At 36.7% G+C, this 14933-nt stretch overlaps 1 protein-coding gene across 3 annotated transcripts in view; it reads right to left on the reverse strand.

The window, feature by feature from the left end:
- Positions 1–14933, reverse strand: part of LOC125678067 (THO complex subunit 2-like) — a 54112-nt gene that overhangs the window by 15342 nt on the left and 23837 nt on the right. For all 3 annotated transcript variants that reach the window (XM_056156497.1, XM_056156496.1, XM_056156498.1), the window contains exons 24-36: positions 13281–13422; positions 12323–12480; positions 11512–11640; positions 10565–10693; positions 8825–8893; positions 8381–8496; positions 8119–8185; positions 7532–7613; positions 6673–6781; positions 6252–6438; positions 5559–5835; positions 3821–3867; positions 220–258 (exon numbers count right to left, since the gene is read on the reverse strand). In XM_056156497.1, the coding sequence (XP_056012472.1) occupies positions 220–258; positions 3821–3867; positions 5559–5835; positions 6252–6438; positions 6673–6781; positions 7532–7613; positions 8119–8185; positions 8381–8496; positions 8825–8893; positions 10565–10693; positions 11512–11640; positions 12323–12480; positions 13281–13422 (1551 nt within the window). The remainder of the gene's footprint in view (positions 1–219; positions 259–3820; positions 3868–5558; positions 5836–6251; positions 6439–6672; positions 6782–7531; positions 7614–8118; positions 8186–8380; positions 8497–8824; positions 8894–10564; positions 10694–11511; positions 11641–12322; positions 12481–13280; positions 13423–14933) is intronic.

Here is a 14933-nt window from a genome sequence, read left to right on the forward strand (position 1 = left end):
AACCAGCTTTCAGCTCAGGTGAGCTAAAAATGAAATATTTTGTGACAATCTAGATGATTCATATATCCAAGTCAAAAGCCTATACTTGTTTTATTCACTGAACTTGGGTACACTATAACAGAAGTATCAAGCATATCCAGATGTCTGGAGGGTCTACTGAATGCACAGGCCTCCCTTGAACAGTTAATACTTGAACTCTGACCCATGATCTGACCTTACCTTCTTATGGTGGTCCCGAGTTTCACTGTGGTCCCGGTCCTGGTGAAGAAGAAAAATAAATCAAAACAAAACATCCAGGTGTCTTCTGGCACCATCAGTCACCAGGCGCCACCAGCCACCTATGTGCACCACTCATCTTCTCATGCAGCTACAATGTCCCCACCCCCTAAAAATCTCACTGAATGTGTAACGTGCTGTTGTCAGCAATGTCCCCTCTCTCTAAAAATCTCACCGACTGTGTAACGTGCTGTTGTCAGTAATGCCCTTACCCCCTAAAAATATCACCAATTGTGTAACGTGCTGTTGTCAGTAATGCCCTTACCCCCTAAAAATATCACCAATTGTGTAACGTGCTGTTGTCAGTAATGCCCTTACCCCCTAAAAATATCACCAATTGTGTAACGTGCTGTTGTCAGTAATGCCCTTACCCCCTAAAAATATCACCAATTGTGTAACGTGCTGTTGTCAGTAATGCCCTTACCCCCTAAAAATATCACCAATTGTGTAACGTGCTGTTGTCAACAAAGCAACTGCTTTCCAATCCTAACCCCCATAGGGTACTGTGATCAGAAATACATAAGGTTTAGAATATATAATGTAACTCAATCGTCAGCTCCACCCCATAAAAGCAAATTGATTAACTTTTAAACAGAAATTTACTGCACCATTCAGATATTGCATTTCCCCTCCAAATCCAGGTATTGCGTTTTTGCCTGCAAAACTTGAAAACACACCCCCTCCCCCATATTTCTAGCATCACTGTCACGAACGAATCATTCTACAGTGTTTCGGTACTGATCTTTACATTAGTACCACATAATTGTGCTTGTATGTAAATCTTGATATAGTAAAATTCATCCTTATCACAAAAGATTTTCTAATCGAGAAATGGGCTGAATATCAAAATCATAATAACAAACTTTATGCAGAATATTCAGTATACATAAAAGTTATGATGCTAACAAACAGAATTTATGAAATTCTCCGATATGACAGAAATACAGTTCATGTATGAAAACAATGAAATCAAAAACATCTTTCTGAACATCAATAAAAAAAATCTCCAAACATAACAAGCTTAAATTCACATACACGTAAAATATAACTGCTCTTAGCAATAACAAAACAATGCAATCTTCAAGCATTTTCCCATGTCATTTCAACATAATTACCATGTAAAACAACTTTTGCATTTAAAAATGAATACATGAAAATACAATTTTCTTACCCCCACCCCTCCCCTTATCTTCCATAAAACTGTCAAATTAATTGTTTAGCACTTCATGTCTTATCAAACATGCACTCCGTTTCATTCTGAACTCAACACTGAAAGATGCTGCTGCCTCTATTTAGAATTCTCAAAATGGTACACAAAAAAAAGGTGAACACATAAAGCACGTATCCAAGTTTGACATTCAACATAGACAATATACTCCACTCAGTAAGTCCTTCACAAGAGAAAATTTATTTCAAAACAAAGAATATGGATTTCCATTTTTACCCTGTGAGATCATCTACATTTGTAGTAAAGCTACATAAAAAACTAAAATTTCAAAAAAAAGAAAAAAGATGTGTTTGTGAAACACAAATGCCCCCGATAATGGTCAATTCCAAAGATGGCCAAGGTCACAAGGACAAATATCTTGGTACCAGTAGAAAGATCTTGTCAAAAGAAATGCTCATGTGAAATATGAAAGCTGTAATATTTACCATTTAGAAGTTATGACCAATGTCAAATCTTTAAAAGTAGGACTAGTTCAAATGTCAAGGTCAAAAGGTTTAGTACCCATGGAAAGGTCTTGCCACAAGGAGTACTCGTGTGAAATATTAAAGCTCTAACACTTTCTGTTCAAAAGTTATTAGCAAGGTTAAAGTTTTTATAAAGTAGGTCAAACTCCAAAGGTCAAGGTCAATAGGGTAAAAAATGTTGGTACCTACGGAAAGGTCTTGTAACAAGGAATACTCATGTGAAATATCAAAGCTCTAGCACATACTGTTCAAAAGTTATTAGCAAGGTTAAATTTTCAGACAGGATGACAGAATGAAAAAATTACAGAATGACAGACAGGACAAAAACAATATGCCCCCCCCCCCCCTCCCGATATTCGATCTCAGGGGCATAAAAAAAAAGTTTACAGAGTATCGAGACATATACTAAATGTACATTTAGTCAGTATTTCTGTAACACAGCACTTCAACAAAGGGTGTATTCCCCTGCGGATTTCAAATCGAATAAGGCTTTTTCATATGGCACTTCATGAAAGATTATGCTAGACACAAAAAGACTTTTGTGATTTTTTTCACAACACAATATTCTTGTTGGTTCCATTAGAAATCCGAACTTCTCCTAAATTCACTCGCCAGATGAATCACAGGCACAATAAACAAACTTTGACAGGAATTCGCTCGTTGTCTAGGTGTTTATCCGACTCTTAATGGATTTAAGAATTCATCAGTGTGATCCCAGGTCAATTACAGCAAGTTGAGACCCTGCATGGATGAAGACTGCTACAGAGGGCAAGTCTATAATGAAACCTGGTGCTGTGAAGTCCCTCCTCTATTTCGTTGTAGGGAATAAACATCAGCAACATTTGAAAGAAGGGCAGCATCATTGGGTATCATGGAAATGGACTCAGCTAGCCGGGGATTAGCTCTCTCAGCGGTAAAAATCTTCTAGGACACATCTGGATTTCCTGATTGGCAGTTGGTTTCACAGATACGATAAATATCGGCACTGGCAGGTGCTATACATAATTGCAACTAACAAACAAATTCTTCCGTCTTCTACCATGGAGTAACACACTTAGGAAGACATGACATGATGAACCCTGAATTCATGCATCATTGATTTCTTTGGTGTTTACGAAACAGTCCTCAAAACTTTTATTATATGATCTGGAATTGAAGCATGACTTCTGGCTTACAGCTGGTGACTAAGAATCCTACACAAGCTTCTGTGTTTGGACCAAAATAAATTGGATAATAAATTTGATCTTATGGAAAAGCAGAAATAAATACAATGCAGTCCCTTCAAGGGCAAGAATGCAGCCTTGGGCAAAATATGAGTGCAGATGGACAATGGCTGACAATACATGTAACTGGACGGAGACAAGATGTATTGGGAAACTTCGTTTTGTATAGATTTGGCCCACATTCAATTCAAAGACTTCCAATTTTTTTGATTAAGTCCTCTGTTATCACTCCTTCTTGAAAACTGGTACTTTTTTTTTTTTCTTTTTTTTTTTACCAATTCTGCACAATACCAATTGATAATTTCAGTCCCTTAACATACAACACAAATTTCATTTTGCCCACAGGACAAAAATACTGAAATTTAAATTTCAGACATTCCAACAGCTCATCAATAACCCATTTCATCCCATATCAGCAAATCTCTTCTAAAATTAATCACATGATCTTCTCTTCAACATGGCTCATCGCTTTCCTGAAAATGGCAGGCATGAACCCTAAAACTTAAAAACTGAAGGGATTAATACTGACGATTCCACACACTGCTTGGTTTTCCGTGAGTGCAGGTGCCCCTCTCTCAGCCGTACACAACAAGACACCATTATTACGAGTAGACCTCCATCATACTAACCTTTGACCCTGCAGCTGAACTGCTTTCCAACTTTCGACGTTTAGTATCTAAGAAAAAAAGAAAAGAAAAGAATAACTGTACATGTACCATTAATGAATTTGTTTTTGCAGTGTAATTTTCTTCTACTGGAGACATATCTAATTCCACGGAATCATGATTTTGCGGATTACCATTTTTGGTTTGGTCTGTGGGTACTAAATTCCGCTGGGTTTCGTATAGCTTACATGAAATTAGCTTACATACTTTAAATCCACTGGTATGGAATTGCTCAGATTTTATCTGACTGTGGACTTTGTTGAAATAAGTACTGTGCATAAAAATGTACATTTACAGCAGTTTAGATCTTATTTAGAAATATTGCAAGTTCCCATCCTCTGAGGTGCTCTAACTACTCACTTTGTGAGATATACTGAGTAAAGCTTTACAACTCACTTTATGCGATATATTGAGGTAAGTCTTCAACTAACTCGAATTCACACTTTATGGGGATGCTTCCTCATCAATTTGAATCTAAAGTGTTATTCTTTGCTAGTACTGTACATTGTTAAGCTCTATCCACTCTGTCAATACCTCTCTCGTCCTGTGACTTTGTTATTTTTGGCTAGTACTGTACATTGTTAAGCTCTATCCACTCTGACAATACCTCTCTCGTCCTGTGACTTTGTTATTTTTGGCTAGTACTGTACATTGTTAAGCTCTATCCACTTTGTCAATACCTCTCTCGTCCTGTGACTTTGTTATTTTTTACTAGTACTGTACATTGTTAAGCTCTATCCACTCTGACAATACCTCTCTCGTCCTGTGACTTGTTATTTTTGGCTAGTACTGTACATTGTTAAGCTCTATCCACTCTGACAATACCTCTCTCGTCCTGTGACTTTGTTATTTTTTGCTAGTACTGTACATTGTTAATTAAGCTCTATCCACTTTGTCAATACCTCTCTCGTCCTGTGACTTGTTATTTTTGACTAGTACTGTACATTGTTAAGCTCTATCCACTCTGACAATACCTCTCTCGTCCTGTGACTTTGCTATTTTTGACTAATACTGTACATTGTTAAGCTCTATCCACTTTGTCAATACCTCTCTCGTCCTATGACTTTGTTATTTTTGACTAGTACTGTACATTGTTAAGCTCTATCCACTCTGACAATACCCCTCTCGTCCTGTGACTTGTTATTTTTGGCTAGTACTGTACATTGTTAAGCTCTATCCACTTTGTCAATACCTCTCTCGTCCTGTGACTTTGTTATTTTTGACTAGTACTGTACATTGTTAAGCTCTATCCACTCTGACAATACCCCTCTCGTCCTGTGACTTTGTTATTTTTGACTAGTACTGTACATTGTTAAGCTCTATCCACTCTGACAATACCTCTCTCGTCCTGTGACTTTGTTATTTTTGACTAGTATTGTACATTGTTAAGCTCTATCCACTCTGACAATACCCCTCTCGTCCTGTGACTTGTTATTTTTGGCTAGTACTGTACATTGGTAAGCTCTATCCACTTTGTCAATACCTCTCTCGTCCTGTGACTTTGTTATTTTTGACTAGTACTGTACATTGTTAAGCTCTATCCACTCTGACAATACCTCTCTCGTCCTGTGACTTTGTTATTTTTTGCTAGTGCTGTACATTGTTAAGCTATATCCATTCTGTCAATACCTCTCTCGTCCTGTGACTTTGTTATTTTTGACTAGTACTGTACATTGTTAAGCTCTATCCACTCTGACAATACCTCTCTCGTCCTGTGACTTTGATGACTGTTCTGGACTTTTCCAGGAGCCTCGACTTTCCTGGGAACCGATGCTGGATGCCCTCTCTGCTCGGTGGTCTTTATGCTCCTTGTCCTTGACCTCAGATGGGCTGTGTGTCCTTTTCAGTTTGATCTTCTCTAGCCTCTCCTCCTTGATCTTCCCGTCACCATGGCCACAGTCATGACCATCCTTTCTGTCCTTCACCTCTCTCTCTGTCCATTCCTGGGGTTCCTCTTTAACCCGAATTTTCTCCTCAGACTACAGAAGTTCATCAATATTTACATATAAAAACAAGCAATGTAAAGCCAGGAGGCAGATTACAACAGTATGTAAGGAACAAAATGCATTCTTCAATGCTAGATGAAAAACAATGTGCTCTTCAAAATTCGAAAGACCGCCATGGTGGTCTAGAGGTAGAGTGTTTGCCCCACATGCGGAAGTCCGGGGATTTGAACCCCGGCCAGAACTAAGTCGTTAAAACAGGTAGTGACAGTTCCATGTCACATACACACCCTTTTGTAATGCTTCTGGTCAATCATGACTCATGTCACATACAAAATGCTTCTGGTAAATCATGAGTCATGTCACATACAAAATGCTTCTGGTTAATCATGAGTCATGTCACATACAGATTTTTGTAATGCTACCTACACATATTTTTGTAATGCTCTAACCTTGTCAGTGTGTTTCTCCGCCTCTCGTGAGCGTTTGTTTTCCTTGTTCTGGCCTCTGTCCCCCTCGTCCTCCGGCTCTCTTTTAATGGACTTCTCCTTATGGGCAGACTTTTCCTCCTTACGCTGTGTTTTCTCCTCTTTTGATTTTTCTTTGTCTTTTGATTTTTCTTTGATGGGTTTCTTTGTTCTACATCATAAAGAATTGAATTTCCTGTTCAATCTTGTTATATACTTCTATGTTTTCCTATAGATTCTGTAAAGAGCGCCCAGGTTTTTACTGAACAATAGCAGTCTGCACTATAAGCCCGGAGACTACATGTACTTTACTCAATGGTGACAAAAATTTACCTATGTACAGTTCCACTCCATTTTCAATCTGTTGCATTTAATTGACTTCCTTGCTCTTTCCACCATTACTTACCCACTGCCCGAGTCTTTTTTGTCTTCATCCTTTTTGTCAGATTTAGACTTTCCCTCAGATTTTTCCTTCTTTTCAGACTTTTTCTCCTTGCTGCTGGAGGACTCTTTCACTGTAAATAAATATATTTAAAAAATTAAAACAATAAAAAAATAAAGCAACAAATAAATGAAACAATAAATGAAAAAGAATATAAATATAACGATAAAAGCAATGAATAAATAAAAAAAATAAAGCAATAAATAATTAAAACAATAAATCAATCAATACACATACAGAAGCCCGACATTGGATGTTGTTGCTGTTGTTTACAAAAGCCTCATTATGTATAAAAACAAGTGCAGAGTGCGTACGAAGTTACCGATACCTCTTCAATCACATCTTTTCTTTACTTTTTGTTATAAACTTTAATCAATTTTTTTAACTTGCCTGGGATGTTTACTAGAAACCATGGTAACCAGGATGGTCTGATACTGTACATTTACCGATTATTACTTACTACCTTTCTGCTGAACTGGTTCTTTCACCTACTCATATCATTGTAACATTTGTTCTCCTAATACCCCCCCCCCCCCCTTTTTTTCTATAAGAATTACCTCAGCTGGTTTTGACACTAACCTTTCTGTTATTATGTCACACTCAACATTGGATTTTTTTATTATGCTAACAACTTGACAACTTTTGATACTTACCCTCACCATTGGTGGTTAGTTTCTACTGAATGCTTTTGACACTTACCCTCATACATGTACCTGATAGGTTTTGACACTTACCCTCATAACTGAGGTTATTTCAGGCTGATAGATTTTGATACTTACCCTCATAACTGGGTTATTTCATGCTGATAGGTTTTGACACTTACCCTCACCATTGGAGGTTTTTGTTTCTCCACTGGCTTTGTTTTCATTTTTAGAGGCTCCCGTTCCCAGCTTCTTTCCTTTCAACTGTAACACAGAAGGTGAATTAATGGACTGTTGTGTTATTAAACATCCACTTTCACAGATTTATCAGCTTAAAGTTGAAAAATTTCATTGTTTGATTTACTCCAAAATAATTTCAAAATTTTTTCAAAGTACTGAAATATGATCGGGTGAGGGCAGATTTGACAGGTTGGTAAGAGTACAACATTTTTTTTTATATTGTGAACCTTGGTTTCTATGACAGAGATCCAATCTTAAAAACTTACATAAAGGAAATGAAAAGCGGTTTCTGTTGTACACAGTAATAGTCCACTGTCATACATACATTCTACACATGCTTGTATCGACGTCTTGAGAAAATACATGACACTGTATGAATGGCGTTTTGTTGTCACTTAAGTTTTAGTCCCAGATTAATAGATACTGGTGTTGTAGTACATGATGTACCATAGGTAATGAAATATTGAAAACAGAAATTACAAAACTGATACTAGAAATGACAAGCTGTTAATAAAACCATCAATCTGACCTCTTTGTGGTGGAACATGGCTTCCTGTACCCAGCTGGTCTTCTTTCCCTTCAGCTGACCAGAGTACCTTAAACAGATAAGGAAAAATTAAAACCCTTTCTTCTATAATAAGCTGGCTACAAGCACGTACATTTTACATTTACTTCCACTTTTTGAGTTTTAAATTTTTTCATGGCATCTACAATCTACTGCAAGTTCTGATAAATTTGTTTTGAGTCACCGATGTTATTTCCTAACTTTTGTCAATTAATCAAAGCCTTACATCATGGCAAGAGCATAAATGTCCGGTCTTTTGCCTTTCTCGTCTTGTCGGAGCCTATCTACCCGCCTTTCCAGGGCCTGTCCAAACTGCTGTATCTTCGGATAGTTTGGCAATATCTATTTAACATAAATCGTGTACGATATATATCAAGGATAGTGATTCCCCGTCAAAAAGAAGCTGTGGAAAAAATTTGTTGAGAAGATATTACAATCTGGAAGTTTCTCCTCAAGTAAGAAATATTTCTCCTAATACACTGCTCACTTAAGTGAGAAATTTGGCCTGCTGTTCACGGACAACCAGTATTCCATTGTGAGAACAACAATTTTGCCTTACTTTTACCTTTGTGAAGACAACAAAGATTTTTCTAAGTTCTACCATTTTGAGAATAACCACCAATTTCCATAATTTTCATGGTGAGGACAATCAGTTTTCCCCAACTCTCACCTTTGTCAAGACAATCAGGGCATTGCGTATTTGGATGTAGTTCCCAGACTCTAAGCAGGCAACCATGGCCTAAAATGCAAGAAAAAGCATGACATATAATAATTCAGGAACGGACACGAACGTATTTCAATTATTAATGAAATTCCCTTCATAAGACATCTATTTATAAATTTTACCTTTACTTAAACACTTTTTATTATCACTCCTGAATGATATTTCAAAACCTCAAAAAATCACACAATATATTTTTAAGTCATTCTGCCTTATTCATCATAAAACAGGGCTTCTAATGTACAAAATGTATGTTACTGATGTACACAAAGTGCATTTCATTAATATACTGTACAGGTGTTTATACAAGTGTGTGCATCACTGATCTATAACTGTTTACAATACAATGGAGAGTCATCAATGTACATGTTTACAGTGCATACCTATATTGATGTACAGGTGTTTACAGTCATACATGCCAACTTTCCTGATTTGTGCGGGATTCTCCCGATTTGAAGCAACTGAAAAGGCAAATCCCGATATCCCGATCGGGATTGCAAAAATACCCCGAAATCCCGATTTTCTAAAAATATCTCCCATTTTACGACAACAAACCCCCATTTCCAACCGGAATTTGAAATCCCGTGTCATTTCTGAAGTGGCCAATCAGAAATCGGGACAATAGTCAGCCATTGCTGTTTACCTGTGTCGCATGGTGCAGTGTCGGGTTGGTCTGCCTGTGTCGGGATGTTTATTGGACAGTGCGAAGCATGTTTTGATAGTAATTAATCGGGAAGACGGATTTCAAATTGACATATCCTTTACACAAACGTGAATGACAACGATGATAGTGTCACCACCAAACAATCGGACATTCACGATTTTTGCCTCTCGCTGACAGCATCCAAAATTTGCAATAAGGTACGTCAAATATATATTTTTTCCAACTATAATAATATAGACTATCCAAATCTATCCGTCTATAGCGATGTATTTTATAGTCTATATAGTGTAGTATTCATTAAATATACTTTGTGATGCGTAATTCGCACAAGTCTGTACTGAATTTTATATTTAGCAAGTAGCCTTAATTTACAAGTAAAATTGTATATTTTGATGTGTTTTTTTCCTGGTAACTATTTCAGATGTCATGGGTACAAAGGTTTTGTTCGCAAACTTCATAGCAGGGTAGATCACTCCTTGTCTGGTTGCAATGCAGATTATTCCACCAGACTCTGCAAGCCCATGTTTACAGACAAGCAAGATTGCCTTTGTAGTGGTACCTAAATGCATGTGCTTTAATTTGAATTTTGATATATAGACCAGCCAATGTACATTGTATGGAGTAAAAGGATGCAACCTTAAGTATTATTTGATAATATGTATGTGACTTGTTGTTGGAGAGGATTTTTTGCTGAATAGATGATTTTAATAAAATATTTATGTATATTTTTCAAAGTTTTTTTTTTATATAGTTAATGGTCAAACACATTTGATGTTGTGTTAATATATGATACATTTACAATGATTTGATTGATATTTTATTTGAAAAGACAGATATTTATTTTCATGCTAAAATGTAGTGAATTTTGAGCTTTGAAAAAAGGTCGTCGCGCGCAAAATCCCCCATGGGGATTTTTAAAAGTTGGCATGTATGTACAGTGCATACCTTTGTTGATGTACAGGTGTTTACAGTGCACACCTTTGTTGATGTACAGGTGTTTACAGTACACATTACACTACACTCACCTTTGTGATTCTGAAGTGCCACTTGTGACAGACATGTCTGTAGTTTTCGTAATCCAGCTGATCTGCGATATTGACACTGTCCGTTCCCTTCCTAAACACTGTGACAAAACCAGGATATGAAGCACATTCCTACAAAAATACACATAAAAACTCACGCATTAACATCTGTATTTGTCAAAATGAAAATCCCACAAAATGTTTCCCAGGACTTCTTGGGTACATTTCACTGTATTCTAACATGTCCACAATTTTAAATGCATTCACATTCCAATACTAAAAATAACCTTTTTCCCCTCCACATAGCATAAATTTCCTATGAAAAATCCATGAATTTATAACGTCAAACATCAAATCCTTATTCAGAATCGGGAAGAGTTTCGAAAAGGCAGATGTGTTTAATAGATAAATCATATATATATGTGTGTGTCTTTATAACCATGTTTAATATCCATATCATTATTGTACATTTATTTCAAAATTGCCAGAAAGTAAGTTGTAGTTTAAATACTTAATTTACAAACTACTATAATATTTACATTTCCAACGTTTTTGCCATTGATATCTTTACAAGTTGTAATGTAGCCATTTCCTCATGAATGTGCTGCAGTTGTGAATAATGCACATATGAATCTTGATAAATCTACATGTAGTAAGTTAGATGTGGACGTTTGATGAGGTCATTAGATGTGGACATTTGATGAGGACATTAGATGTGGACGTTTGATGAGGATATCAGATGTTGACATTTGATGGACGATAGAAGTGGACGTTTGATTGACGATAGATGTGGATGTTAGATAAGGACATTAGATAAGGACATTAGATGAGAACATTAGATGAGGACATTAGATGTGGACGTTAGATGAGAATATTAGATGTGGATGTTTGATGAATGTTAGAAGTCAATATATTTGATGGAAGTTGCATGTTTACTAAATAAATGCTACCTTGTCGTAGATTTCCTTGCTGCTGTGCCATTTCATAATGGTGTCCAGAGAAGCACACAGAAATCGGCCATATCTGTGAGCCTCGTTCTCTGTACAGTTTGTAACGGTGTACGTGATATCACAGAATATCTGAAAACCGAATCACAGATTACATAGGTATTTCATACACAGTATACACTGTAGCAAAGCTCTAAGCACATTCAAGCTCGTCAATACTGGATAAGCTTGATAGCAGAAAAATGATTTGGATTAGATAGTGTCCAGGATAGGGGTCACATTGTCAGATGGCATGGAATATTTTGTACCGAAATGATTAATTACTAAGTAGACGAGTCATAAATGAGTCTATACAACATGAAATTTTAAAGATAAAGACATTGTACATTTTTTGAAGTTGAGTAAACACTTGAACATTGGGAACCCAGACCCAATATCTATGTGTTGTTTCAAAGCTGCCTTAAGGAGGAATAACACACCGTCATATAATGGCCGACTTCCTTTTGAAACATGAATGAGAACATAAATATTAGCAATACATGTATATTCCTTTTAAATCTAATTGCCTAGCTGGGTAGCTCCGAAGGTTAATGCGTCAACAGTTGATCTGTAGTTTGTCATTCGAGTCTAGCAGGGGTTTTAATTTTCTTTCAGATTATTTTGTTTAAATTTTTTTTTGGAACTATATAAGGCAAATTTGAAACTTTTCAATAGCAAAATATTATTGTACATATCCTCCACTTTCTATCCATATCACATTCATCTGGTGTGTTGTGCCTCCTTAACTAAAACAATGTTTAAATCTTATGCTTACCCTATCACAACAGATGAGGGTGGAGAAATTTGTCGTTTTCAAATCGTGTAGAATGTGAATGAATTTAGCACAGTAAAGTGCATCCGACGCTGTGTAACAGCATCGAGGGAATATACACAACTGAAGGAACTGGGTAATCGTCTCATTCTTAGTCGATCCTGTTCAAAAAATAAAATAGAAAAAATATACTCCAAACGAAAATTTCACATGCACTTTAAACAACATCACATCATCAGTTGTTGTACTGTTATGAAAATAACTCGGTATATCGGATATTTTCGGTGGTTGTCCATTCCTTGCAGAATTTTGTGAATAGGAAAACTCCTCAAAATTTACAATCGCAAAAAATATAATATGGATACATAAAGCGTAAGGATACATATATGTATAAATTAAGGGATCAAATGGCAGATATTTCCATCCGTAGAAAATATCTGTTATACGGTAATATTTTATTCCATGTAAACTTCTTCACACTGTTTTCAGTATGTAAGTTGTTAAGTCTTTTGTTCATTATCACCTTCACGAGTTTGATGAGATATGAGTATCAGGATTTGAGTCCCTCTCGAGATTTCACAAAGTACTTCCTTGCTAATTCTGATGTTTAATACCACCTTCAAGAGTTTGATGAGATTTGAGTGTCAGGATTAGAGTCCCTCTGAGCTTTGAGTCGTTTACTTACTCGAGATAAACCATGAGTCCCTCTGAGCTTTGAGTCGTTTACTTACTCGAGATAAACCACATGTCCCTCTGAGCTTTGAGTCGTTTACTTACTCAAGATAAACCACGAGTCCCTCTGAGCTTTGAGTCGTTTACTTACTCGAGATAAACCACGAATCCCTCTGAGCTTTGAGTCGTTTACTTACTCGAGATAAACTACGAGTCCCTCTGAGCTTTGAGTCGTTTACTTACTCAAGATAAACCACGAGTTCCTCTGAGCTTTGAGTCGTTTACTTACTCGAGATAAACCACGAGTCCCTCTGAGCTTTGAGCCTTCCCATCACACGACTACAGTGGTCCCCCTGTTTCTTCATCTCATCCTTCAGTTTGGCCATCAGATTGCTACAGCGCTCCTTCTCTTTCTTCTTTTTACTCTGGGGCTGGGGAAGCCAAAGAGAAGCGTACATGAATGAAATAGTACTGTCTATGCCTTAATAAAGAAAGAAAACTGCACCATATTATTACGCTTCCTGTCAATTTCTTCCTATGTGTTTAATATTCTGCTATTCTCACATACAGCATGGATTGATTGATTGATGTTTTCCGCTACACTCAACAATTTTTCAGTTATCTGGTGGTGCCCAGTTTTTATTGGTGGAAGAGAGAACCCAGATACAATGTACCTGGGAAGAGACCACCGACCTTCCGAAAGTAAACTGGGAAACTTTCTCACTTACCGGCGCAAGCGGGATTCAAACCCGCACCGACAGAGGTGAGAGGCTGTGTGATTTTGAGCGTGATGCTCTAACCACTCGGCCACAGAGGCCCCCTACAGCATGGATAAACATACACTATCACTATTTTTTTTGCATGTCTTTACTTTTTGTCTTGTTCAATTTTTCATACCGAGTAAACTATTCCTGAAAAATAGTTGGTAATTAGAAACTCGAATCCAAGGCCTCTTGCTTGACGAGTGAACACACTACCCATCCTATTCATTATACCAATGGCAGGGTTTGACATTAAGGCACGTCCGACCGACCGAGTCTACTAGATGATTGGTCCGGTCGGGTAAAATGTGGTTTTACTAGTCAGACTGGTCGTGTTGAAAAAAATAAAAAAATTTAAGAAACTTTACTTTAAACCATATATTTTATTCTTAACAAAAAATAACTGTAAAAAATTTGCGAGCAATTTTGAACTGCGTGATGACAAAAATCCTTTGAAGTAGCCCGACTGGTCTAGTGCTCAAAAATGTAAATGTCAAACCCTGAATGGGTCACTATACTAAATACTAATACATGATATATATTAACATCAATAAATTACATATATTAACTTCAGTTTTTCTACAAATTTCCATGTATTTAACTATTTTAAAGAAAATTTGTCAAAAATATTGATCAATGTACAAAACGATGCAGCAAAAAAATAACAAAGTAATAAATCTCTCATTTAAAATATCCACATCAATCAACATTGGAAGTGCATTAGGAGCAATTGCACTTTGTTCCATTGGAACCCTAATATTTTGAAGGAAAAAACCCATAGACAGTCAGCAAAATCATTGTAATAAAGTTTACAGTTTAGTGTACACTATGCCAACATACTGTAGAGTCATTAGATTTCGTAAAGGCTCAATTTTCGGGGATTTCGTGAGCACCCCATCCCACAAATTTCAATCCACCACAAATTACACAATCTATTGAATGTAACAACGCACAGAAACCGTATCCACAACATTACAAACTAACAAAACTGTAAATTCTCAACAATCCATGAAAACTGAGCCCCATGAACTTAAATTTAGTCGGGGTTTGACACATACACTGTAATGTTCATGCCCTCCTCTGGTGCCCAAGGTGGTCAAAACCCTGACTACTACATAATTTGGCAAAGTGCACTAAAACTGTGACCTTATTATACAAGTAGTGCCTCAGTGCTATAATAA

Source organism: Ostrea edulis, chromosome 2 (assembly GCF_947568905.1).
Source record: "Ostrea edulis chromosome 2, xbOstEdul1.1, whole genome shotgun sequence".
NCBI classification, from domain to species: domain Eukaryota; kingdom Metazoa; phylum Mollusca; class Bivalvia; order Ostreida; family Ostreidae; genus Ostrea; species Ostrea edulis.